We start from the raw sequence: 24,271 nt of genomic DNA on the forward strand, positions 1-24,271 counted from the left end.
TGTAAATCGGGTCGTGCTAGGCTGAGCCTTGGGCCAAACTATGAGAGGTCCATTTAAAAAAAAATGAAAATGATGTTTAAATTTTTATTTCATATGTTTTTTTATTTATACAATTGTTTATATATACAATTAGACATATCCATAGGCCATGTAGCCTAACAGTCCGGCCCGACCTGATCCGTTATTTTTCGGGCTTGGGCAAAATTTTAGTCTCGTGGGCTCAAGCTCGGGCTTTCTCAAATAAGCCCGACCCGATACTATTACATATATAGAGAAGTACTTATGTTATGTATATACATATATATATATATATATGCTTCTTAAATTATTAATAAACATCAATTTACTATTAGGAAATATAAATTAGTTTATAGTTTATTAAATTATTAATAAATTAATATAATATTAGTTTATAAAAGTATTCTGAAAATAAGACATTTTGTGTATAAATCAAGCTTCGGACTCGGGCTTGAGCTTCGGGCTTTATATAAGGGTTGGGCTCAGGCTCAAGATCTACACCCAATGGTTGGGCCGGGCTCGGGCTTGGGCTTGCACATTTTCTATTGATAAAGAGGCATGTGTTAATTATAAAACTATGATTTTTTACAAATTAAATTTTTTATTTAATTCTAGTATAGTATAAATATATATATATAACATTTCTATATATATTAATATAAAATTTATTATTTAAATATTGTATAATATTTACCATATATGCATTTAACTTCCAAAATGAGCTTATTCGGGTTTATTTAGCTTAGGCCCTATCCGCTAAAGCCATCATTGGACTCCAAAAGTTTGATACCCAATTAGACTTCAGATTTGATTACCCCTAATAATGTGTGGGCATGGTGCATATCTCAATTAGACCTAACTCAAAAGAAAAATAATTGTTTGATCCTGCAAATTTATAGATCTAATCAGGTTAGGTTAAGTTATAAACGGTTTGTTACTTTTTGTTATTAATTATTAAAATATTGTTAGCTATTAAAATATTCTAAATTTCTGAAAATTATCATATTTTCATAACTATTGCTAATTTCTTGGCTAAAACTAATTAAATGTAATTTTTTGGTCATTAAATATAACTTTGGGTAATTAAATATAATTTTCTACTATTTATAGCTTAAATTATAATAAATATTAATTACAGATTAAAAATAATTGTTGTCAATTATATTACTATTAATAATTGAATACAATATTTTTTTCATTATTATTCAGTCTTTTTTGAAATGAAATGCAATCAATTTAATTTTTTAATTATTTTTACTATTTTAATTAAGCTTTAAGTTTTTCAGAATTTTCATATTTTTAATTAATTTTTGGTTTTTTTCATTATTATTCAATATTTTTTTGCATATGAGTATTTTTCAATAAATTTCAGTATTTTCATCATTTATTTTTGTATATTAGTCAGTACAGAATTAATTTGCATTTGCTTTCAATAAAATAAATTAAATAATTAATAAATACCATAGTTAATAAAAAATACAACTAATTTTCAATAATTTCTGGCTTGGGTATTTTTAATAATAAAATATTATTAATTTTACTTTTAATTATTTTCAGTAAATACCCTTATTAATATAAAATATTGTTAATTTTCAATATTTTTAGTATTTTAGTTATGTTTAGGTTTTTCAGAATTTTTTGGATTTTTAATTAATTGTTGGTATTTTAAAACTATCAATTAATATTTTTATTAGTGTTTATTAAGGTCTCAACTCATAGGTTATTTAATAATATTATTAAGACTATCAATTAATATTTTTGTATTTAAATTTTTTATTTTTATTAGTGTTTATTAAGTTAGATTTTTAAGTGGAATTGAAACACATTTTTAATATTTACCAAGTTTTGTTAATATTTATTTTTAGTGAAAGTTTAGTGGATTTTTAAATTATTAATTTATTTATTGTTTAACCTCAACCTATTTATATTATTTTATTTATATCATGGTTTTCAAAACCGGACTAGACCGGTAAAACCGGGAATCGGTCAGGTAACCGGTTCCGTTTTACCCTAGAACCGTTATTTCGCCAAAAATCGTTGATTTGGTCAGCAAACCGCAGACCCGAGCGATCAAACCATTTGAACCATCAAACAATTTTGTCAGGACGGGTCGTCCGTTCGGTTTGAACGATCGGACCATTCGACCCGGGAACCAGACCTCTGATCAGTTCGTTGTACAATTCGGTTTTAAAAACCTTGATTTATATTATTACTATTCTCTCTCTCTCTCTCTCTCTCTCTCTTAAATGTAATAATAACATGCATTAAAATAAGAGGCCTTTGAAAACCGAAAGAATCTCTCTATTAAATATATTTTTCAAATGTAATAATAACATGCATTAAAATAAGAGGCCTTAGAAAACCCAAAGATGCTTTATTAATCTAATTAAAATAAGTAATGATTATTGTTTTATATTTTTAAAGTAAAAAAAAAAGAAAAAAATAGATAAATATCTTCTCTCAAAGGAGAAACATGCTGACATGGACCGTCCAATTTTAATATATATATATATTTGAGATTATAGAGGAAAAAGTACATTCTCTTAGAAATTAGTCATAAAAAAAGTCTATTAAATGGATAATTGAGATTACAGAGGAAAAAGTATTCGGAACTGGTTTGATTACGGGATTTATGACTCAAAACCTAAGTATTTGCAAATGAATATATTTTGTACTTTAATATTCATGGATATAATATGGTTGATTATCAATGTTAATTTAACAAGATATTATGAAATAACCTAGTGGTTAAAATACTTATGTTTCATGTAAGAAACATAGGTTCAAATCCTTCTCATCTTAATTTTATATAATGTTGGTTTTAAATATACTTAGGCCATGTTCATTAACGGTAAATAAGAGGGGGAAGTTGGTTAATGGTCATTGGGCTGCACAATAAAGATAGGTTAGTCATAAGTAACTTTCCCACTTGGGGGAAAAGTTTATAAAATATAATGGGATAAAGTTGTCATTTTTAACATTAGTTTTTTATGGGTAAAAAAATCATTATATCACTAACTTGGGAATCAAAAGAACATTGGTAAGTGAACTCACCTAGGTAAGTGTTACTTAGGAGACACTTACCTAGGTAAGTGAACTTACCCGGGTAAGTGTTTCTGGTAAGTGCATTTACCCGGTAAGTTAGAAATTTTTAAATAAACAAGGCTTTAAGTGGAATTAATTGAATTAATTATGAGATGAAAATAATTAATAAAGCTAATTAATGTTGTAAGTGGTGTGTTAAATAAGGTTAGTTATGGAGTCAATTATGATAAATGAAATGTTAAATAGAATCAACTATGGCAATTTAATGGGTATTAATTAAGGTAATTAAATTTGGATTTCAAACTTGAAAAATGATAGCGATAATAGGATATGTCAAATAATAATCAGTTGGAATCATGGTTTTTAAAACCGAATCGGTCAGGGGTCCGGTTACCAGTTTGAACGGTTCGACTGTTCGACCCGAACGACTGGCCCGTTTTGACAAAAAAATTTTAAAAAATTGGAAAATGGTCAAAACCATTCGAACAGTTAACCGGCTGATTCAGCATTTTGTTAACCAAAATCAACGGTTTTGGGGGAAAACGGTTCCCGATTTTTTCGGCCCGGCCCGATTTTGAAAACCATGGTTGGAATGGCCCAAAATGAGTTAAACAGGTTTGGGACTGGACAGGTTTGGGAAATTGGGAGGAAAAGGTAAATGGATTTGGATCAAGGGTACCTAAACGGGTTTTGGGAAAAGGAAATTTTCATAGGTACCTACCCGTTGTCATTCCTAGTTTTGCATAAATGCAAATTTATTTGCACTTCAACCAAATGCAGCTTAAAACTATTTCATGGGACTAAAGTGGTTTCTCAATGTCACATACAAAGTGTACTTCTTTCATATTTTCTACTCAAAAGAACAAAAATGTCAAACCACTTTAATTAACTATAACGGGGCAAACAAGGATTGAATACCATCATTTAGTCAAATAGACCCTAATACCATCTCAAGGAATTGTTCAATCTAAAAACTTGTGTTCTTACATGCCATCTTTTATAAAAAGAAAAAGATAAATTGCTAAAACCTTCCCTCAAGTTTCTAGTCGTTGCTGAAACCTCCCTTGAAGTTCGACAATTGCAATCACCTCCCCAGAAGGCCTGAACTTTCTAACACAATTGTGAGTAGACCCCCTCTATTAGAAAAATCTAACAAGAGGCATGAAAATGTCCAAAACACCATGCAATTACTTTTGACCAAATTGTTCATTTTCCAAATTTTCTCTTCGTATCAACTCTACCCTAAGCCCTTTCAATCTCTTTTCTGAAATTGTTTTATTTTCCAAATTTGCCCTTCATATCAATCGCTCAAAGATAAAGCTACAACTTTTAACTCTTTTTTTTGTTAATAAAGTTTGTATTGTTTTTTCTTTAAAAACCAGCCTCAATTGTAATTGCACAAGTATTTTAGACATTTTTGTACCTCTTGTTAAGGATTCTAACAAAAAGAGTCTAATTGCAACTATATTAAAAAGTTCAAAAGAGATGATTACAATTACCAAACTTAGAGATTTTAGAATAATTTTTTTTTTATTCCGTAACATTGGGTACAGAGTACAGACAAGGTCGAGAAGAAGCACAACCCCAAAGATCTTCTTGTTTGCATCTTTCAGCCATAATAGGAGAAATAGAAAAGCTAGAACCAAGGCTGATATTGGATGGTAAATCTGTCAACTTAAGCATGGAGAGTCTACGTATGTTCATGCTCGAACCTGTTGGCTGTTTCCACAACAAACCAATTCTTTTTCTTTTTTCTTTTTTTTTTTTTTTTCTTCTGTGTGTGTGGGAGGGGGGGTGGGGGGTTAAAACATGACAAGTGTTTTTTTTCCGTTTGGTAGAGACAAGGGAGGGTAAATGTTAACAAAATCTGCCTTTATTCAGATCCATTTTACCCCTTAAGGCTGAATTTGAAAGGAGTACAAATGTAAATATGTAAAGTGCAAAACCTTATATTTTATATGTATTTACACTGTACTGAGCCTAAACAAATTATTTTAAGAGAGTGACTCAGTGACCTCCTCCAATGGATTTTTTTTAATATATAAGCTTTTTTATAATTTTCACATAAAAACATGTGAAAGTGAAAAGTTTTAAGAGCACTAGCCCTTATTAAAAAGCAATAAAACGTTTGGCTTCCTATAATTTTATATTTTTACCCTACAACACATCTATTGTATCATTTCTCTTAAGTGATCTTTCATTCCAAAATATATGCCACTAGTTAAAGGCCTAAAGCTGGCCTTTGGTTGGATCATAACTCGAACCTCACCCAAACTTTTTTTTTGGTAAAAAAAAAAAAGTGACCTCACCCAAATTGAGAATAGGCAAAAGTGACCTCGGCTGATTTCGTTTCTAGTTTGGGCAAAATGATATTCTGATTCAACTTTTCACTAACTGATTTGATAAATCACTCTAAGCAATTGCATTTGGTAAGTTGATTCCTCAGAAAAATCAAAAGAATCAGTCAATATCAAGGTTTGTGTTTATGCATGCCAGTAATGTCCTAAACAACATTGATTATGGGCAATTTCTCGAAGTTGAGGAGATGACTTTGTGAAATTGGGGTGATTCTCCTAGCAGCTTTTAATGTCCTTGTGATGTGTCAATGCCGGTATTAATGTCCAATCCAATAATGATATAATGTGCAACAACCTACCTTATTTCCAGAATTCCATCCAAAGCAATTTTTCTCTAAGCCTAGCGTTTCCCCTAAAGCCTCAGAATTTGTGAGTCTTGAATAAGTGAAAACAATTTTGAAGAATCATTTCCTATTACCAAATACACCACAAAACAGCATATAATACTCATTTTTAGATGGCCTCAACTGGCCCAGATGTGACCCCTAAATTAGGGGTGGTCATGGGCTAGATTGGACCGGGCTTTGCCTATAGCCCAGGCCTAGTCCCAGATGGGTTGGACATGATTCCGGGCCTATGTATTTTATATATAAAATATTACATATGTATGTAGTATAAAATATATGATATATTTCAGGTAAAATGGCATATAATATGATACATTGTATAATATAAAATATTATATAATACATATTATAAGTGTCATATTATATACATAAAATATATAGTATAACATAAAAAACATGTATATTATGTACAAATAACATATATTTAAATATATTCAGGTGGTGTCGGGTTTGAAGAATTAGGCCCAAGCCTGGCCATAAAACTTGTGGCCTTAGTGCACCTGAACAAAAAACCTACTCCCAAGTTCAGAATTTCCAGGCTAGGCTCAAATGGTCATCCCTACCCTAGATACAACATATATAGAATTTCATTAGGGGGTGTTCTTTTTTTAGGATTTTGATAGAGGGGAAAGTTGGTCAATGGGAATCCCATTGACCAAGAATCCCATGTTCTTTTTTAAGATTTATGTGGGGACAAGGGATAGTTTATTTTTCCTAGGTATATATCCATCTCCTAGGTGGATAAATAGATTTTCCACTGGGGCAGAAAGTTGCCACCACTTGAATGGAACAACAATGCCCCTTTAATTAATAGATTTTTATGGCTAAAATGGTCATTGCCTTATTTACCTTGGAAATAAAAGAATATGGATAAATGCACTTACCTAGGTAAGTGTTTCCTAGGAAAAAGTTACCCAAATATTGCATTTACCCAAATAAATAACTTACCAAAAACAGACTGGGGCCTAGATTCCACAACCATTTAGATCCACCATAGTAGATTCTTTTAATGCCAAAAAGTGTTTTCTTTTTCCTTTATATTCTGTTTTTTTAAGCAACATGAATTATCAACAACCTGGCTTTTTCTCTTTGCCCTTTTTTGTCTGCATTTATGTTATTCAAATCATGTATTGGAATATCATACCTTTCTAGCATCATAGCTTACCCACAAAATTAATGATATTTCAGAGACTAAAGAGTCATACATCTCAAACATGTTTTGTACACACAAGATGTGCAGCAGATTTGGGCTCGAATTTGGTCCTTTGAGATATAAGCATTCTACTATAATGTTCCTTGATGTTATACATGTATTCATACATGTTATATTTCATGTTTGTCCCAATTTGATGGTTAAAACAACCCTTGGTTGAAGTTATGTGTATCCCATAGCTAAACGATCCCTGTAATTTTAGATGGATGTGCCCTATCTCATGGTTGGCCAATCAAATTGATCATATAACATTCTTTTTGAATAAAAAGCATCTGATTTCATTCCTATTCATATTGTATATGTTTGCCTTAACATAGCTTTCTAAGCATGTTAGAAGCATGTCATTTTATGCTCTTAAAATGATTTGAAATGAATATAGATTGGCCTTGAGTAATCGAACAAAATGCAACGTTCATAGCTTCTTTTAGACATCTGAGAGCTTTAGAATCTTCTCTTAAACTTCATTTCCTTCTGCTCTTCTCTTCTATACCAAAAAACAAACTGGTGAGCTTCTCTCCCTTAGCTGAACTACAAAACCGAACAGAGAAACTCCACTTAGGATTTGGTTGCTTCCAGTATGAATTAGGGTAAGGGGCTTTCCTTCATAATTAGGTATTTGAAAACCAGAGGCTTCATCAACCTCTGATTTTCAATTTTAGGAGCTTGTTTATTGTAAACAACGGCTTTAACCACCTCAATATACTTCTCTTAGGGGACGAGTCTCATGTTGGTTTCAAGAACCCTTTGCTAGCGAATATACTAGTTAGTCAACAACTAGGTCTAGTAATTCATCTCAGTCCATTGTTGAGCTCAAGTACGGTATGAGCTCTAATGATATAACCATGCTCCAATGTGGGGAAAACCAGGTTCTGTGATGTAGCACCTAAATGAGATACAAGGGTCCGTTTGGTTTGCAGGAATAGGGGTCTGGAATCGGAATCAGAATGGGCCATTCCGATTCCAACTGTTTGGTTGGGGGGGATCAGAATCTCATTCTCATTCCTGCTGGAATGACATTCCCCCATTTGAGGGAATGGCCATTCCTTGCCCCTCTCTTGGAAATTAAATCGCATTCCTGCTGATTTTAATTCTCATTTTCATTCCTGTATGAACCAAACAGACTATGGGAATGGACCATTTCGATTCTGATTCTAGAGGATTTCGATTCCGATTCCATCTACGAAACAAACGGACCCTAAATAATCTCTCTTCAAGCTACCATTTGTCCTACTAACATTGAAAAATTCAACATTTGAGACTATTATATTGTGTATTTGCGTTAATAAAATTGTATACATTGAATTCATTTGGGCATGGAACTCTGGAGCATCACCACTTATGACTAAAATTAATAAAATGACTAGTTATTCCCCTTTTAATGTATTTTCGTCAAGCTTTCTCCTTGGTTGATGAGACATAACTTAAAATCTTGATCTGAACCAAATATTTCAATCAGATTTAGGACATTCAAAAATGCCTACCTACCAAATTTCATCACAGATTCCCTCATTCAACCCTATTAAACCAAGATTTTTTTTCAACAAATCTCCTTGATTAGAATTTATCTGTCATAGATCTTCATCATCTAAACCCCACTTGATCAATCAGACCTCGCCATTATGTTCAAAGAACTAAAAAATCCATTTATACTATATTTCATGCCTAATTTACTTGTTTAGCTGTTAATTAAAAAATTTTGACACACTAGATTAAATCACCCCTTCATCTATCCCAACATGGGACCTCAAGAGGGTAGGGGCTGATGTCAACACTATACTTTGACATATTAAAACACCTGGAGCAGTAACATTAAGTCTAATAGACTTAAAAAACCCCTAAACCCAAAGATACCTTCACTTAAAGAGAGGAAGATAAAATGATAGATGAAATCAAATTTACATTTTATTGTTTCTCATTGGATGCACAAAACTTGTGGAAATCAACTCCAAATTGAAGAAAAATGTTGTACCAAGAATGAAATGCTGACGACAAACCTTCATCATTTGAACATCCTTGTCATTTTTATAAAAACACTCTCTTGAGACCCAAGTTTTGTAATTTGTTGAAGTTTTAGACATGTTTTTTTCTCCTATCTCTATAAATGGACCTAAAACCAAGCCCAACAAGGGAAGGGAAGACGAGCTAAAAGTATTCTCATCCTTTGTGTAGCATATTTATTTTCATTTTCTTATAAGAAACATCAAGTCTTTAGCCCTTGAGCTTCCAATCTACCCAAAACAAAAAATAAATAAATAAATAATAGTCAAGGCTATATTTAAGAAGTAAGTTTCTCAACTCGATTCTCTATTTCTTTAGTTTGTTTTAGCTCATTTTTTATTTCATTTAGGCTTGAAGAATGAGGTAGAGAGGTGATGGATTTGGGGAAACCAGTACCCAACTCCCGATACTATTACCTTAAAGCAAGTCTAAAGGAAATTGAGAATCTTCTAAGGATTTAGTGTTTACTTCTTGATTGAAGTTGTTTATTGGAAAATTAAACCTAAAAAACTCCTATATTGGGCTATTACAACAACTTAGAGAGAGGGTGCCTAATACCTTTCCTCTCTCAATCTATCTGAATCAAAGATATCTCTTTGTCAGGTGTCTTTTCCATAGAGAAATAGAATTACAATCAAGAAAATAAGATCAAAGTTCAAAGCTGAAATGGACCATTTTCTTTAAAAAGTGGGTGATGACTATTTCTTCTTTGAATTGGCCATGAGCTATCTGAAACTCACACCATGGAGATTGAAAAGTGTTATCAATCAATATTATAAATTTAGTGAGCTTTTGGAGTGCGGATGGCGTGGCATCATGTCTTCTATGAAGCCAATCAAGTTGTGGACTGGCCTGCACATAAAACTCTCTCCTCTTAGGATTCCCATCTTTCTTTCATCTTTACTGATCTCCCTTTTAACTTTTGTATGATGGTTTGATGTTTGGGGTTGAGCTATCCCCCCTCCCCCACCTTTGTGCAGCTCTTCTTGTATTTACCAAAAAAAAAAGAGATTTATCAGAACTTGTTATATTTAAACCCCCAATAAAGAATAAAGAGACGCTTGTAATTCATGTTTATGAATATGTTGATAAGTTGGCTGAAAAAACAAAAAAAAAAAAATCCGGTTTGGAGCAGCAAAATGTGCTTTTGCTGGTGTGAAAAAGAACTAGAACTGACCTTTAATCAAGTCACCATCTTTAAGACAAACCCAACTTAAAATTCCTATTTCTCCATAGAACTTTTTACCAACTTATATCACCCCATCCAATATGGCTACTTAAATAAATTAGTTGAACAAAATCAATTGAAGTTCTAAACATCTAATAACGTAAACATGAGAAGGTAGAAGAAATTGAAGTGAAAGAGGTTCTCGAGGTATGCTCAAAGAAGAGACAATACGGGCACATCCCGCTTGAAAAAAGCGCTTTCTATTTTTTATTTTTTGATTATTAAAGAAATGCTGTTTTATCAAACATTGGTAAGTGTTTATTAGGATAACCACTTATCCCAAACGCCCATGTTTGTACCATGCAGTTGAAGTTGTTGCTTAATCCTTAATCCTTATTAGTAGTTTGGTGGGTAAGCAAATCTATGTGGGAGGTTTACAAATCACCATTTTTTTTTCCGCTTCATGGGGACAAATCACCATGGTAAGTGTTTATTAGGATAACCACTTATCCCAAACGCCCATGTTTGTACCATGCAGTTGAAGTTGTTGCTTAATCCTTAATCCTTAATCCTTATTAGTAGTTTGGTGGGTAAGCAAATCTATGTGGGAGGTTTACAAATCACCATTTTTTTTCCGCTTCATGGGGACAAATCACCATCTTGTGTTAGATGGTTAGGGCCTAGGGGTAACTTTTGTTGTGGAAGAAATAACTTAGATTGGACCGCTCAAGGTTAATTTGGTCATTAAACAAGGAAGGGAACGGATCTGCTCTTTACACCCGACGCTTTACAGGCACTTCACATACACATCCTATCATGCATTGGGAACATCTCCCATACTCATTAATAATCATTCACCGGAGATATTTTCAATGCACAGTAAATGTGTCTGTGAGGCATCCTTTTGTGAGGAGCAGATCCCGCTTCCGCTCGATCTAGTAGGGTTGTTCACAAGTCGGGTTGGGTCGGTTTACTGTGGTTTTTCCAACCGATCCGACCTGGTCGGGTTACTTGACATAGAAACCGTAACCAACCCAGTGTTAAGCAAAACCGACCTGGTCGGCTTGAGTCGGGTTGGGTCGGTTTCGGTTCTAAGTTCATCCCTGTGATAAAATATTGCTAATTTTAAAAATAGTCATAAATTGAGCATCATTTCAGCCATATCCTATGATAAAATTTAAATGAAAAGTTGTTCATTAATCACTATTCATTAATCCAGAGTTTCTTGCAACCATTCAAAAACTAGGTGGCCTAATGGGCTTTGGAAATTCATGTTTGAACTAGAAACTAAATCGGTTTGGTTCGGATCGGTTTCAGTTTTCTTGTGTAAAAGTCAAAATTGACCCGAATCATCGGTTTAGGAATTTGCATAACCCGAAACCGGCCCATACTGATAAAAACCCGGCCGACTCAGATTGGGTCAGTCCGGGTTGATCGGTTTAGTCGGGTTGGGCCTTCTTATGAACAGCCCTACGATCCAGGTTAATTTGATAATTCAAAATAATCAATGATCTAAATAGACGATTTCTGTTAACGGTCACTTTGATCCCTATCTTTTCCGAGTCTTTTCCCACTTTTTGTGTTTTTCCAACCAAACAAACCTAACTGTGAGCCTACGGATTACGGAACCGAACGTAAGTTTTTTTAAAAAGAATTGTTTTTAAAAAATCAGGGTATGTTTTAAGAAATAGAGACAAAAATGAAGGAAGATTTTAGATAATAATTCTATTAAAAATCAAACCATTTTGGGATCACCATCACAGCCACATCCCACTATTGGGAATATGAGTTCAACTTCAGTTAATGCAGCGCTCTTTCAAACAGCCTTGCATTTAGAATATCTCTGTATATAAATTATTTAATAGGGAGATACTCTCATTGTAAGGTTTCAAGATGTTCTTCGAAACCGATTTCCTTTTCTGAAGTATGAAAATATAAAGTGACATCATAATAATATGCAAATACGGGAGATGTTCCCGATGCGCGGCTGAGACATGCTGTAGGAGCAAATCCGGACTCAAGATTTTCGGTTAACCATGCGCTACGACACTGCCGTAGCAAAAGTGAACTCATTGTCATTGAAAACTGGTCGTGTTAAGCTCATAAGTCATAACCAAGCTCTTTAAACCGCGATAGTTTTCCAAGTCTTTGGAGGATTCTAGAACAAGAGCCACCAAATATTATACGTCTCAGTTCTAGCATGCGCCCACGGTAGCACGTTTGATTCAGAAGGCGCTTTCTTAAGAAGCAAAAAGATCAATACGAGCTCTGCAATCCGCAAGGTATGTCTACGTTCGGCCACGGCGAAACCCTAGTTTTTCATTATTTTTGCCAATCCAGTGATTCACCCGCCATATAACATGTACGCATTTTGCAGATCTGTATTAAAATTTTAACCATTTCTTGTTCATTTAGGGTTTCGATCCCATTCCTCTGTTCTATTATGTTCTTCGGCATAGGACCTACTTTTTTTTTATTTGGATATAGATATTAATTCGTTTTTTCTTCTCCTTTTTTGGCTGGGGGATTAGACTTTGGAGTCATGAGGGCCCTGATGTGAGTTTGTAGATTCATTATTAGATTCTTTTTTTTTTCATAAATAAAGAAAACTGTTATTACATGTGTAGAAAACCCTAATTTGACGATGATTTTGTTGTGGTTTCTCTGTTTTCTTAAGTGCTAATTTATGAATTTTCTGCAATGTTGTTAAGATCGTTGTGTAGTAGGTGACAGTAAGCCGATTTATTTACTGATTATTGGTTCCGACGAAGATGAGCGTTGTTGGTTTTGATTTCGGTAACGAGAGCTGCATTGTTGCTGTTGCGAGGCAACGAGGTATCGATGTGGTTCTTAACGATGAATCGAAACGGGAGACCCCTGCCGTTGTCTCTTTTGGCGAGAAGCAGCGGTTCATTGGAACTGCTGGAGCCGCTTCAACTACGATGAACCCCAAAAACTCTATATCTCAGTTAAAGCGATTGATTGGTCGTCAATTCTCTGATCCTGAGCTTCAGCGGGACCTCAAGTCCCTGCCTTTTACTGTCACGGAAGGGCCCGATGGGTATCCATTAATTCACGCACGGTACCTTGGGGAATCCAGGGTTTTTACGCCAACACAAGTTCTGGGAATGGTACTTTCTAATCTGAAGAGCATAGCGGAGAAGAATCTTAATGCGGCAGTTGTGGATTGCTGTATTGGGATTCCAGCTTATTTCACAGATCTTCAAAGAAGAGCTGTTCTGGATGCAGCAACAATTGCTGGTTTGCACCCTCTCCGGTTGTTTCATGAAACAACTGCCACAGCTTTGGCCTATGGAATTTACAAGACGGATTTACCAGAGAACGATCAATTAAATGTTGCTTTTGTTGACATCGGCCATGCAAGCATGCAAGTATGCATTGCGGGCTTCAAGAAAGGCCAGCTCAAAATATTGGCCCATTCTTTTGATCGTTCTCTTGGTGGTAGGGATTTTGATGAAGTTCTCTTCCAACATTTCGCAGCAAAGTTCAAGGAAGAATACAAGATTGATGTGTTCCAGAATGCACGGGCTTGCCTTAGACTACGTGCGGCTTGTGAGAAGTTGAAGAAGGTTCTTAGTGCAAATCCAGAGGCACCTCTGAACATAGAATGCTTAATGGACGAGAAAGATGTCAGGGGATTCATCAAGAGGGAAGAATTCGAACAGATAAGTACTCCAATTTTGGAGCGTGTTAAAGGGCCTCTGGAGAAGGCTCTTTCAGAAGCTGGGCTTACTGTTGAAAACATCCATTCAGTTGAGGTTGTTGGTTCAGGTTCTCGTGTTCCAGCCATTATTAGGATATTAACAGAATTTTTTGGAAAAGAACCTAGACGCACCATGAATGCCAGTGAGTGTGTGGCTAGAGGCTGTGCTCTTCAATGTGCAATTCTTAGTCCCACTTTTAAAGTGCGTGAGTTTCAGGTACACTTTCTCCTTCTTTATGATTCCTTATAATGTGAATTGTTATTTAGGCTCAGTTTGGGAGGGATTCAAATAATATGTTCAGTACAAAACCTTGTACATGATATTTCTAAACCTTGTATTTGCATTGTACATATTTGAATTTGCTCTCTTCCCAAGCCGAGTTAGGGATATTTAGACAGGCTCACACGCACACAGGCATATTATTATTGTGTGTAAGATTATTGCCATTATTTTACTTTACATTGATAGTGATGCTGTGAAGGATCTAGAACTACTCATCTTCCATTTTGAAAGGAGCAGTACAAGCATTGAGTTATTGATTATCTTACTTCCCCTCCCCTTCCCCTGATGAGTAGGTAAATGAGAGCTTCCCCTCCCCAATTGCCTTATCATGGAAAGGTGCAGCACCTGATTCCCAGAATGGAGCAACAGAGCACCAACAGAGCACCATTGTATTCCCAAAGGGTAATCCAATTCCCAGTGTCAAGGCTTTGACAATCTATAGGTGGGGTACATTCACAATTGATGTTCATTATGCTGATGTTAGCCAATTACAGGCACCTGCAAAGATCAGCACATATACTGTAAGTGGTTTACTGATAGTTTGCAGTTTTAAATCTATTTCTATTTTCTTGTTTCATAAGTGTTTGATATTCTGTTTTCACCCCATAATTTGCTTCTAACATTCCAAGTGTCCCTGTTCTATAGGTTGGTCCTTTCCAATCTACCAAAGGTGAACGGGCAAAGTTGAAGGTGAAAGTTCGCCTGAATCTTCATGGCATTGTGTCTGTGGAGTCTGCAACTGTAAGTGTGTTGTTTAACTGTGTAATTGTTTATTGCCATTATATCTGTTCATGGGCTGGGCCCATTCAAATTGCAAAAGCTCAACCTGAGCTTGGTCCATGAACAGGTATAATTTCCATATTTTTTTTCTATTTCATCAACTTTTCAAATGTTTATTTCAGTTGTTGGAAGAAGAAGAAGTTGAAGTTCCAGTAGTAAAAGAGCCAGCAAAAGAAGATACAAAGATGGAGACTGATGAGGCTCCAAATGATGCAGCACCTGCTGGTACTGTTGAAAATGATGTAAATATGCAAGATGCCAAAGGTGCCACTGATGCTCCTGGGGTTGAAAATGGAGTTCCTGAGACGGGAGACAAGCCCATGCAGATGGAAACAGATGTCAAGGTTAGAAAACTAGTGTGTATTTTTTGGATCAGTTATCATATATACCATTTCTTTATTGAAGTTGCTTTTTCTGCTTTGCTTCTCAATTGCTCTATAGGGTTTTCAGTTGGATCATGTTTTTTTGTGTGTTTCTGGTACATTGTTAAAATTGTTTTCACTTTACAACTTATGCTTGGGTGTTTAATTTCCATTCATGCTATTTCCTAAGATATTTGGGAAATTACTTGTTCATGTGCATTCTGATAGTTTCTTCATATTTTTTGGTTTTTCACTTTGTCTGCTTTTCATTTGTTCTTGAATAGTTGTGTTTGTTCAATGGCACGTGATGTTTTTTCACTTTGTCTGCATACTGCAAAACGATGAAGTGATCCTTTTTCACTTTTTAGTTATTTCTAGAACTGGGTTTGATATCTTCAATCTTTGGGATGGTATGGTTGACAATGGCACGTGATAAGGGGTTATGAGGAATTGGTAGGTCAAAAGGACAAAAAAGGAAAGAAAAAAGAATTGTGTAGTTGTGTTCTCTATCTTCTCGTGTTGCAATTTCTCTTGACTTGTGTTATTTTTAATATGTACTGCCATCAATATGTTATATTATGCTATTGCCAGTGCTCATTTTGGCAACAATGCAGTTAATGCACAGGTATGGACATATGAATTTCATAAAAGAAGAAAAGCAGGTCTACATTGATTATAAACAGGGAGAGTGGTTAGCTGACCACGTTGAACATAGACTATGACACACAGTTCTTTGATTCCCATAGCTCAATGCCTTTAGGCTACAGAAACTGTTTCCCCATGCTCTTTGCAATGCATTTGTTGAAAATGTTGGAAGGGAGAGGTTACAGGGGGTGGATAGCAATTCTTTATAGGTTTTGGACTTTTTGTTAGAACTGTGTACAGGGAGCTTCTGATTTCCTAATTTGCTGCCACATCCACTAATTGGGAATGGCAATAGCTTTCATTATTCCTTCCATCTAAATGACTCAATTGTTTGCAGTACCGAGTGAGATTGGGGGATTATCATTTGTGCTACTTAGGGAGTGATGCTCTTGCTTGAAGTAAAGTTTCCTTTCCATTCCTGAATACCTTAGTTGTTTGTCTACAGGTTGATGCTCCAAAGAAGAAGGTGAAGAAAACAAATGTCCCAGTTGCAGAGCTGGTTTATGGTGGAATGGCACCAATAGATGTGCAAAAGGCTGTGGAGAAGGAGTTTGAAATGGCTTTGCAAGATCGGGTGATGGAAGAAACCAAAGACAAGAAGAATGCTGTGGAGGCATACGTTTATGATATGAGAAATAAGGTAGGTAAAATTTATATTTGCAATCTAAATGTATTATTTAGCAGAAATTGACATTCTCATTTTTCTGTTCCTCCAGCTAAATGACAAATATCATGGCTTTGTTACTGATTCGGAGAGGGAGACTTTAACTGCTAAGCTTCAGGAGGTGGAGGATTGGTTGTATGAAGAGGGTGAAGATGAAACAAAGGGTGTTTATGTTGCCAAGCTTGAGGAGCTTAAAAAGGTAAATGATCTTTGCTGCTATTGGCTGATTTGGTAGTTTTAGTTGTAAGAAATATTTGTATCTTATGAGACTAATCTAAATGCAGCAAGGAGATCCCATTGAGGAGCGTTACAAGGAGAGCTCAGAACGAGGGCCAGCAATTGACCAACTTGTCTATTGTATCAATAGCTACAGAGAAGCAGCGCTGTCAAATGATCCCAAATTTGATCACATTGATATTGCTGAAAAGCAAAAGGTTGTATCTTGGTGCCCTGTCTTCCTATATTTTCAACTTAACTCGGTGATAGTTTCTTCATAGCCTGCTGCCTCCTGTTTTTGCTTTCCTTCCATTTTATTCTTGAAATTCTTCTAGATGGATCTATTGTAGGAAGAATATATATATATATATATATTCATTTTGCGGTGGCTTATTATTGCTCTCCTGTTATTTTGCAGGTCGTAAATGAATGTGTGGAAGCAGAAGCTTGGTTGAGAGAGAAAAAGCAGCAGCAAGATGCTCTGCCCAAGTATGCCACTCCAGTTCTGCTGTCGGCTGATCTAAAACGGAAGGCGGAGACAATTGACAGGTGCACTTAGTGTTTGTTTTAAAATTTTCTTGGTTGCTTGGAGTTACTGGTATTTTTTGGGCCTTTCTTGGGGGGATTTGCCTTGCGTGCTTGCATGTTCATTTACAAGTATTTGATTTCTCTTTTGGGGTGGGGCAATGAATCACTGTATTTGGCAGTTCAGAGAAAGTGTTTCATATTGGTGTTTGCTCTTATTTGTCCTGCTACCCTCTGGTGTTTTCAACACCTATTGGCTATTTCTACTTGCCATACCCAATTGAGTATTTATTGAACACAATATTTCCCTTTCCATGAACAGGTTTTGCAGGCCTATAATGACGAAGCCCAAGCCAGCCCCGGCTAAGCCACAGACTCCTACCGAGACACCAGCATCTCCAGCTCAAGGAACTGAGAGCCAGCCTCAAAATAATGACAGTAGCAATGAGAACTCAGCAGGGGGTAACGAGGCAGCACCAGCTGCTGCCGCTGAGCCAATGGAGACCGACAAATCTGAGAGCGCTCCAACTCCAGCCTAAGTTGGTTAAAAGATGCGAGGAATTTGCCATACGATTTTTACCCAGCCCCAAAAAAAGGCTCTACCTGTATTTTCATTTCTGTTTGAGCATTCGTCTTTACAAGGCTCGGTTAAGGGGGTGACCGGATGGTTAATTTACAGGTGGTGGTGTTTTTGGATGTGTAGCACCACACTCTTCTTTGGTGGGTCTGCCCATTCATATTGTTATTAGGTGGGTCTCTAGAATCCAGTTTTCAAAAGGGTTTCAAGAGAAAATTTGGACTATTCTGATCTTTTGTTTTTTTCCCATATTTTATGATGAGATGTCACGCTCTAGAATGCCATTTACATTTGTTTTCTCATTTCTGATCTATTCGGCAATGCATCGAGTACCTTCCTCTTTTTTGGTAAATTTTAACCAGGCATGCATTTGATTTGAGGGAAGAATTCTGACTATCGTGTCGCCAGCCGGCAGAATCGTCACCGTTTCTCGTTTTTTCGATTATAGGCTGGGAGGTTATCTGGCTCGTCACCCGGCCGGATTTCGGTGGGGGATCTTTGCCGACTCTTTCCCCACGTCGGTCGTCGGAAACAACAAAACAGTAGCAATTTAAAATTGTGATTAATAAATAAAGAGTACTGGGACAAATAAATTGTCTTCACAGTCGGATAGCCATTCAAACAACTTGCGAGTGGCAAGTAATGATTGTTTAGAAAGGTTGAGGGCATCAAGCAACAGCTGTGGTTTTCACTGTAGACAGACGAATTAATTCTTGGCAATTTATGGATTTGTTGGATTGATTATCAGTTTAAGAATTAAGAGAGCATTAGTAAAAACCGGGGTAGTCCAACTCCAAATGTTTTCAAGCTTAATTTTGCAAATTTTCTGGTCGTGAGAGGTGTTTCTAAGGTGCAAATAGTGAAGTGGCCTCGGTTGGCCAATCCATCAGCAAAGCCTGATTTGCCTCACGAAAACACATGAAGCCACTGAGTGAACTTTTCACTTTCCTCCCATTTGGAATTCTGGACGGGCAAATTCTGGCCAACTTGAGGAAAATCTAATACAATGTGAGATGGGAGTATGAACACGTGGGGTGTTTTGACACTAGGCACTAGAATTTTACCAGTGTTCCATTTCACGAGCTTGCCATATCAAAAAAAATGGAAATGCTAAAAAATCTCCTCTAGTGTGCTGTTTTTCGGAAAGAAGCACTTCGTAAATTGTTTTGTTATGCTGAATCATGATGATGTGGCACATTAATTTGAAAAAGTTGACACTTTTTTTTGTTATTATAATAAGTCAAAACTCTTGGTGGTTTTTATTCCATTGCATTTTTTACGGCTTTTAAGAATAGAGTCAGGATCTCCTCCTCACAGTGCGTGCCTCACACATACCTCACTTCATGTTATGTCTGCACATGGGGAACATCTCCTATTCTTGTATTTATTATTTACGGGGAGATATTCTCAATACAGGGTGGAATGTGGCTGTGGAGTTGGTATGCAGCACTTTGTGAGGAATAGATCCCAATTCTTAAGAAAATGACAATGTAGGGTGATGTTTGTTCCCACTTCTCACAATTACCTGAAAACATTTTGAAAAAAAAAAAAAGACTCGATCTGCTACCCACTAGTTGTTCCTACATCCTTATCCACACGACATAACAGTTGTGCATTGGAAATAGCTCTCTTTTCATTCATAGGGAGATGTAGAGGTGTATAATTGATCGGTTCGGTTCAATTCAGTTATAACCGGTGACCTAACTGATGATTCGGTTTGACCATCTCTCCCAAGTGAACCGAGCCAAATTAGAATTTAGAACCAAACCAATTCAAACCGAATTCAGTTTGGTTCGCTTTTAATAATTAATGAATAATAAATTATTAGACTTTAGTATAGGTTTTAATAATTAATCTAGGTCTTAATGAACAATTAACACAACTACAACTACACTCATTTAATGACTAATTATTAAAACAACTATATTCATTTTTTATAAATAATTACTGAATAATTAATAATTAATCTAGGTTTTAATACCTTAATTTGAAAAAGTTGACACTATTATTCATTAAAAGCTAGAATAGGACTAAAGCTATAAAGCATAACGAGGAATTGTGAATTGGCAAATGGAAAATATAATAATTATTAATTAATAAGTATAAAGTTTTAAATAGATTATTATATATTTAATAGACTTAATCTACTAGTTTGTTGGTCGGTTCCGTTATTGAAAATCTCAACCAAGCCAAACTAAAATTAAAAACAAGTTTTTAAAGAAACCAAAACCAAATCGAGCCGAATTAGCTTATTCGATTTGGTTCGGTTCAAAAATTTTTGGTTTATCATCCGAATTTGACCACCCCTAGGGTGTTCAAATTTTGATGTTTTTTCTTTCACTATGGATCTACCACCTAGTACCAATGCATTTTTTTGTCGTTTTGAAAATGTTTGATGTGATACTAACATGGTATTTGATAAGGGCGGATTTGGTCCTCCAATGATATTCTCACACATGACACCTCGAAAACAACTAGGTGACACCCGGAACCACTTTGGCAACAACTTGCCTTAGCCAAGTTGATGGTATCCCACCTGGCGGCCTGGCTCTAGCGCGAACTGGCAGCCTGGCATAGGCGCGAGCTGGAAGCCTGACACATGCGCGACCTGGCAGCCTGGCCCAGGCACGACCTGGCGACCTAACCCTGGCGCCCTGGCCCAAGCACCGACCTAGCGGTTTGGCACAAGCACAACCTGGCAACCTGCGAGACATGCTCGGCAACAAATTCGACATGCATATCCGAACACTGCCACGATCCTTGGAAGTTGGCCCACGTGTCGAACGATCCGGAGGGTGGTCAACGTGCATGGCGGTTACCTTAGGGAATCTCGGACCACTTAGGCGACCTCTTGTAAATCTCGGATATGGTGCGTGAAGCCCACGCCAAACAATGCCTATATAAAGGCATCAACCCCAGTGGCATAAGGGGCAAATAAGCAAATTATAGTTCTCATGCTTTGTGATTTTTAGCTCGCAATCTACTATAAGAGTACTAACTTAAGCATCGGAGCGACGTCGCCAGGTTAGCCACCCTGGGTCCTTTGACATTTAGTTCCTTGCAGGTCTCTAAAGAGCAACGAATCTCATCAATCCAGCTCGGTACCTGGTCAGCCCCGGCACCTCAAGCAGCCTGACACCTCACAGGCAGCCCGACACCTCACAGGCAGCTCGACACCTAACAGGCAACTCAACACCTGGTCAGCCAGGCACCTCATAGGCAACTCGCCACCTGGTTAGCTCGGCACCTCACAGGCAACTCGCCACCTGGTCGGCTCGACACCTCATAGGTAGCTCGACACTATAGTCAGCTCGCCACCTAGCCTGCCCATGTTGATTTAGCTCGGTAGCCAAAGTTCTCTACTTCGGCCTGATTCATCGACCACTTGTAAGCAAACCAAATGACAAGGTACTTAGCCAAAAAATTGATACATCACCAAAAATCGATTCATCAGTATTGTTTTTCAATTAAACTAGCGGAGGGAACTTGCTTTACATGGATTGTAATGGAACCATCAACGCATTGATCCATTGATCCGATCCCTGGCCAAAAATTGTTGAATCGGTTAACGACCTATTGATTCGAGTGGTCGAACCATTGACTCATTGACCCGTTCAAGGGTTTTTGCCCATTTTTATTTTTTTTTAATTGAGAACCATCAAGGCAACTAGTTCCGTTTTATCTCGATCTTGGTCCCTAGCCAAAAACCGTTGAATCGGTCAATGACCCATTGACTTGGGCAGTCGAACCATTGACCTATTCAATGGTTTTTGGTCATTTTTTTAATTTTTGTTGTTAGAATGGGCCGTCTATTCGAACCAAACGGTCGAACCATCGACCCGAAAACCAATGGCCAAAATAGTTTCATTTTCAGGTCATATGGGTCACACACTCGAATGACATAACATCTTGGTTTTTAAAACCGAACTGGAGTCTGAACTGATCAAGGGTCCAGTTACCGGTTGTACGGTCGACCCGTTCTGACAAAAAAATAAAAAATAAAAAAATAATAAAAAAACGGTCAAAACTGTTTGAACCGTTCAATATCTAGTTATTAACAATATTTATAATAACTATTATATATTTTATATAATTAGATAATTATATAAATCTAATTATCTAACAATATTTATATAACTATATATATCTAACAATATTTATATAATTTTAAAACCGACTCGAAGACCGAACTGATAAGGAGTCTGATTAGCAAGTTGAACTGTCCAATAGTTCAAAATGAACAGTTGGCCTCTTCTAACAAAAAAATAAAAAAAAGGTCAAAACCGTTCAAACGATTCAATAATTAGTTAATCTAATTATCTTATATAGATTGCTCTAAATCTACTCGCACGAATAGATTCCATTTCGTATACGGATAAAGCATCCTTATCCTCTATCTATATATATTCCTCCCATATATTGAAATCTTCCATTTATTGGGAGATGTTCCCAACGTGCGGCTGTAGTTCTCAATCCGCATGGCGCAGCAAAAGCGCTTCCGTCTGAATGATGGACATTTTCGTTTTCCCAAAATATGAACATAAAATTCCTTTTGGCGCCAAATCGTCGTCTCTGTAATAGTGTAATACCACTCGTTTCTCAACGTTTTCTCTTGATAAATTCTTTCCCTCCTCGATCCTCATCACTCTGTTTCCTTGTCTCTCTCTTATTATTATTATTATTTTTTTAAAATGCAGCGCCAGAAATCTATCCTCTCGTTCTTCCAAAAGTCGTCGTCGGAGAGCCAGAGCTCTGATGACTCTTCATACACTGACACGCTTTCCCGCCAGCATCTCGTTCAGTTTCCGAGAAACCAACTGAAGCTCAACTCGTCGAAGTCTGAGCAATCAAATGCTCCTCCTTCGGCTAAGGATCCCTGGTCCGAAGTTCGAGGAACAGATACTCCGCCGGAAAAGTTACCGCGTCGGATTTTCTCCACCGACCTTCCGGCGAATGATGATAGCCGACCTTCACTGTTTTCTAGTATTCTGCACAAGTTTGCGAGGGTTGATGAACGGGAGAGCTCGCGTGATCGGTATATGTCTGCCGCTTTTCCTCTTTAGGCTTTTCTGTGTCAGTCTTCCTGTATTTGGTCTGCTCATGCACTTAAATTGTTTTGTAATGTACTAGTTGTAAGGTATTTTGGATGTCTTGTTCTAGTTGCTTGTGGATCTCGTGTGCTGTGATTTGTTAGCCGTTAGGTATTTTCAAACTCCTGCGTCTCTACCGCACGAAGTTAGGTTTTCTGCTCAAGTTTACGTATTCATTTTATCCAAACACATATAGCCAAATATTCTCATACTTCTATTTCCACTATTCTTAATACATACAATTCTAGATTTATAACTTCTAAGGATATTGACTTGTCTTGTCTCATTTGAATGGGAAATCCCCCATCCCAATAGATTCATAAATTTTTTAGTCATTATCACTTATTTTCTGAGAAAAAATCGACATATAGCTTGTTTTGTTTTTAGAAAGCTCTGGTGTTTTTGATATTGCCTGCATCATTTTTTTACTGGAAATTTTGCAGGAACCAAGCAAATGGTGGTTCCGCTGGTAGTTACTCAACAAATATTAAAATTGGAGATTGTCAAAAGTTGGCTCTGCAAGGAGCACCTTCTCAGCATTCCCGTAAAGATAATCCTTCCAATTCTAGTGTCACTTATCGAGGGGATGTTGCACATGTTGAAAGTGCTCCAGATATATTAGGTCCGGAGACACCAGCTATGCGTCCTCTTGTTCCTCGTTTAAAGCGAATTCAGGAGGACAGTTCTAACTTGGAGGAGAAGAATGATTCATCTTTGTTTGATCCTAACAAAAGAGTGAAGTTACTTCAGGATTCAGAGACTGCAAATAAGAACCATAGGCAAGCATCTGAAATGACTACTAGTAAGTTTGAATGGCTTGACCCTTCTTTGATGAGAGATGCTAAGGGAAGAAGGCCTGGAGATGCTCTCTATGACAAAAGGACGCTGTATATACCACCTGATGCTTTGAAAAAAATGTCAGCATCTCAGAAACAGTATTGGAGTGTCAAATGCCAGTATATGGATGTTGTTCTCTTCTTCAAAGTGGTCAGTTCAAGTTACCATCTCATCTAGCCTTTTCCTTCCTGTCAGTGTGGTTTTTGATTACTATTACGTTTTGGAGCTTGGGTTTGTCTGGAACATTATTCTTGTTACATTTTGGTTCTGTATTCAGGTTGTTTTTCTTGAATTTATACTTAAACTGCTTTTTTGTTTCACCTGCAATGGCTATACATTTCATTATTCATATGATGTGACTACAAGTAGAACTATATCTGTTTGAATTGTTCAATGTTGAAATAGATGAGACATTGCATAAT

General features: G+C 36.4%; 2 protein-coding genes across 6 annotated transcripts in view; both read left to right on the forward strand.

Annotated features, from left to right (window-relative positions):
• Positions 1–12,135: 12,135 nt before the first annotated feature.
• On the forward strand, positions 12,136–18,274 carry LOC104595227 (heat shock 70 kDa protein 15-like). 3 transcript variants are annotated; one of them, XM_088899445.1, is made up of 11 exons: positions 12,422–12,508; positions 12,678–12,702; positions 12,858–14,087; positions 14,447–14,674; positions 14,799–14,894; positions 15,056–15,277; positions 16,386–16,580; positions 16,657–16,803; positions 16,889–17,038; positions 17,239–17,369; positions 17,668–18,274. In XM_088899445.1, the coding sequence occupies exons 3-11, from the start codon at positions 12,918–12,920 to the stop codon at positions 17,882–17,884; spliced, it is 2,556 nt and encodes an 851-aa protein (XP_088755571.1). In that variant the 5' UTR covers positions 12,422–12,508; positions 12,678–12,702; positions 12,858–12,917; the 3' UTR covers positions 17,885–18,274. The 3 variants fall into 3 exon arrangements, with proteins under 3 accessions (XP_010254149.1, XP_010254151.1, XP_088755571.1); XM_010255847.2 differs by lacking the exon at positions 12,678–12,702 and having other exon boundaries at positions 12,136–12,428; XM_010255849.3 differs by lacking the exon at positions 12,678–12,702 and having other exon boundaries at positions 12,370–12,508.
• Positions 18,275–22,364: 4,090 nt separating this feature from the next.
• MSH7 (MUTS homolog 7) overlaps positions 22,365–24,271 on the forward strand; it is a 29,969-nt gene continuing 28,062 nt past the window's right edge. For 2 of the 3 annotated variants that reach the window (XM_088899378.1, XM_088899379.1), the window contains exons 1-3: positions 22,365–22,504; positions 22,620–22,957; positions 23,456–23,999. In XM_088899378.1, coding sequence (XP_088755504.1) covers positions 22,457–22,504; positions 22,620–22,957; positions 23,456–23,999 — 930 coding nt within the window. In that variant the 5' untranslated portion in view covers positions 22,365–22,456. The other variant, XM_010255850.3, reaches the window with a different exon arrangement.

This window comes from Nelumbo nucifera, chromosome 2 (assembly GCF_055504915.1).
Source record: "Nelumbo nucifera cultivar China Antique chromosome 2, China Antique-T2T, whole genome shotgun sequence".
In the NCBI taxonomy this organism is placed as follows: Eukaryota; Viridiplantae; Streptophyta; class Magnoliopsida; order Proteales; family Nelumbonaceae; genus Nelumbo; species Nelumbo nucifera.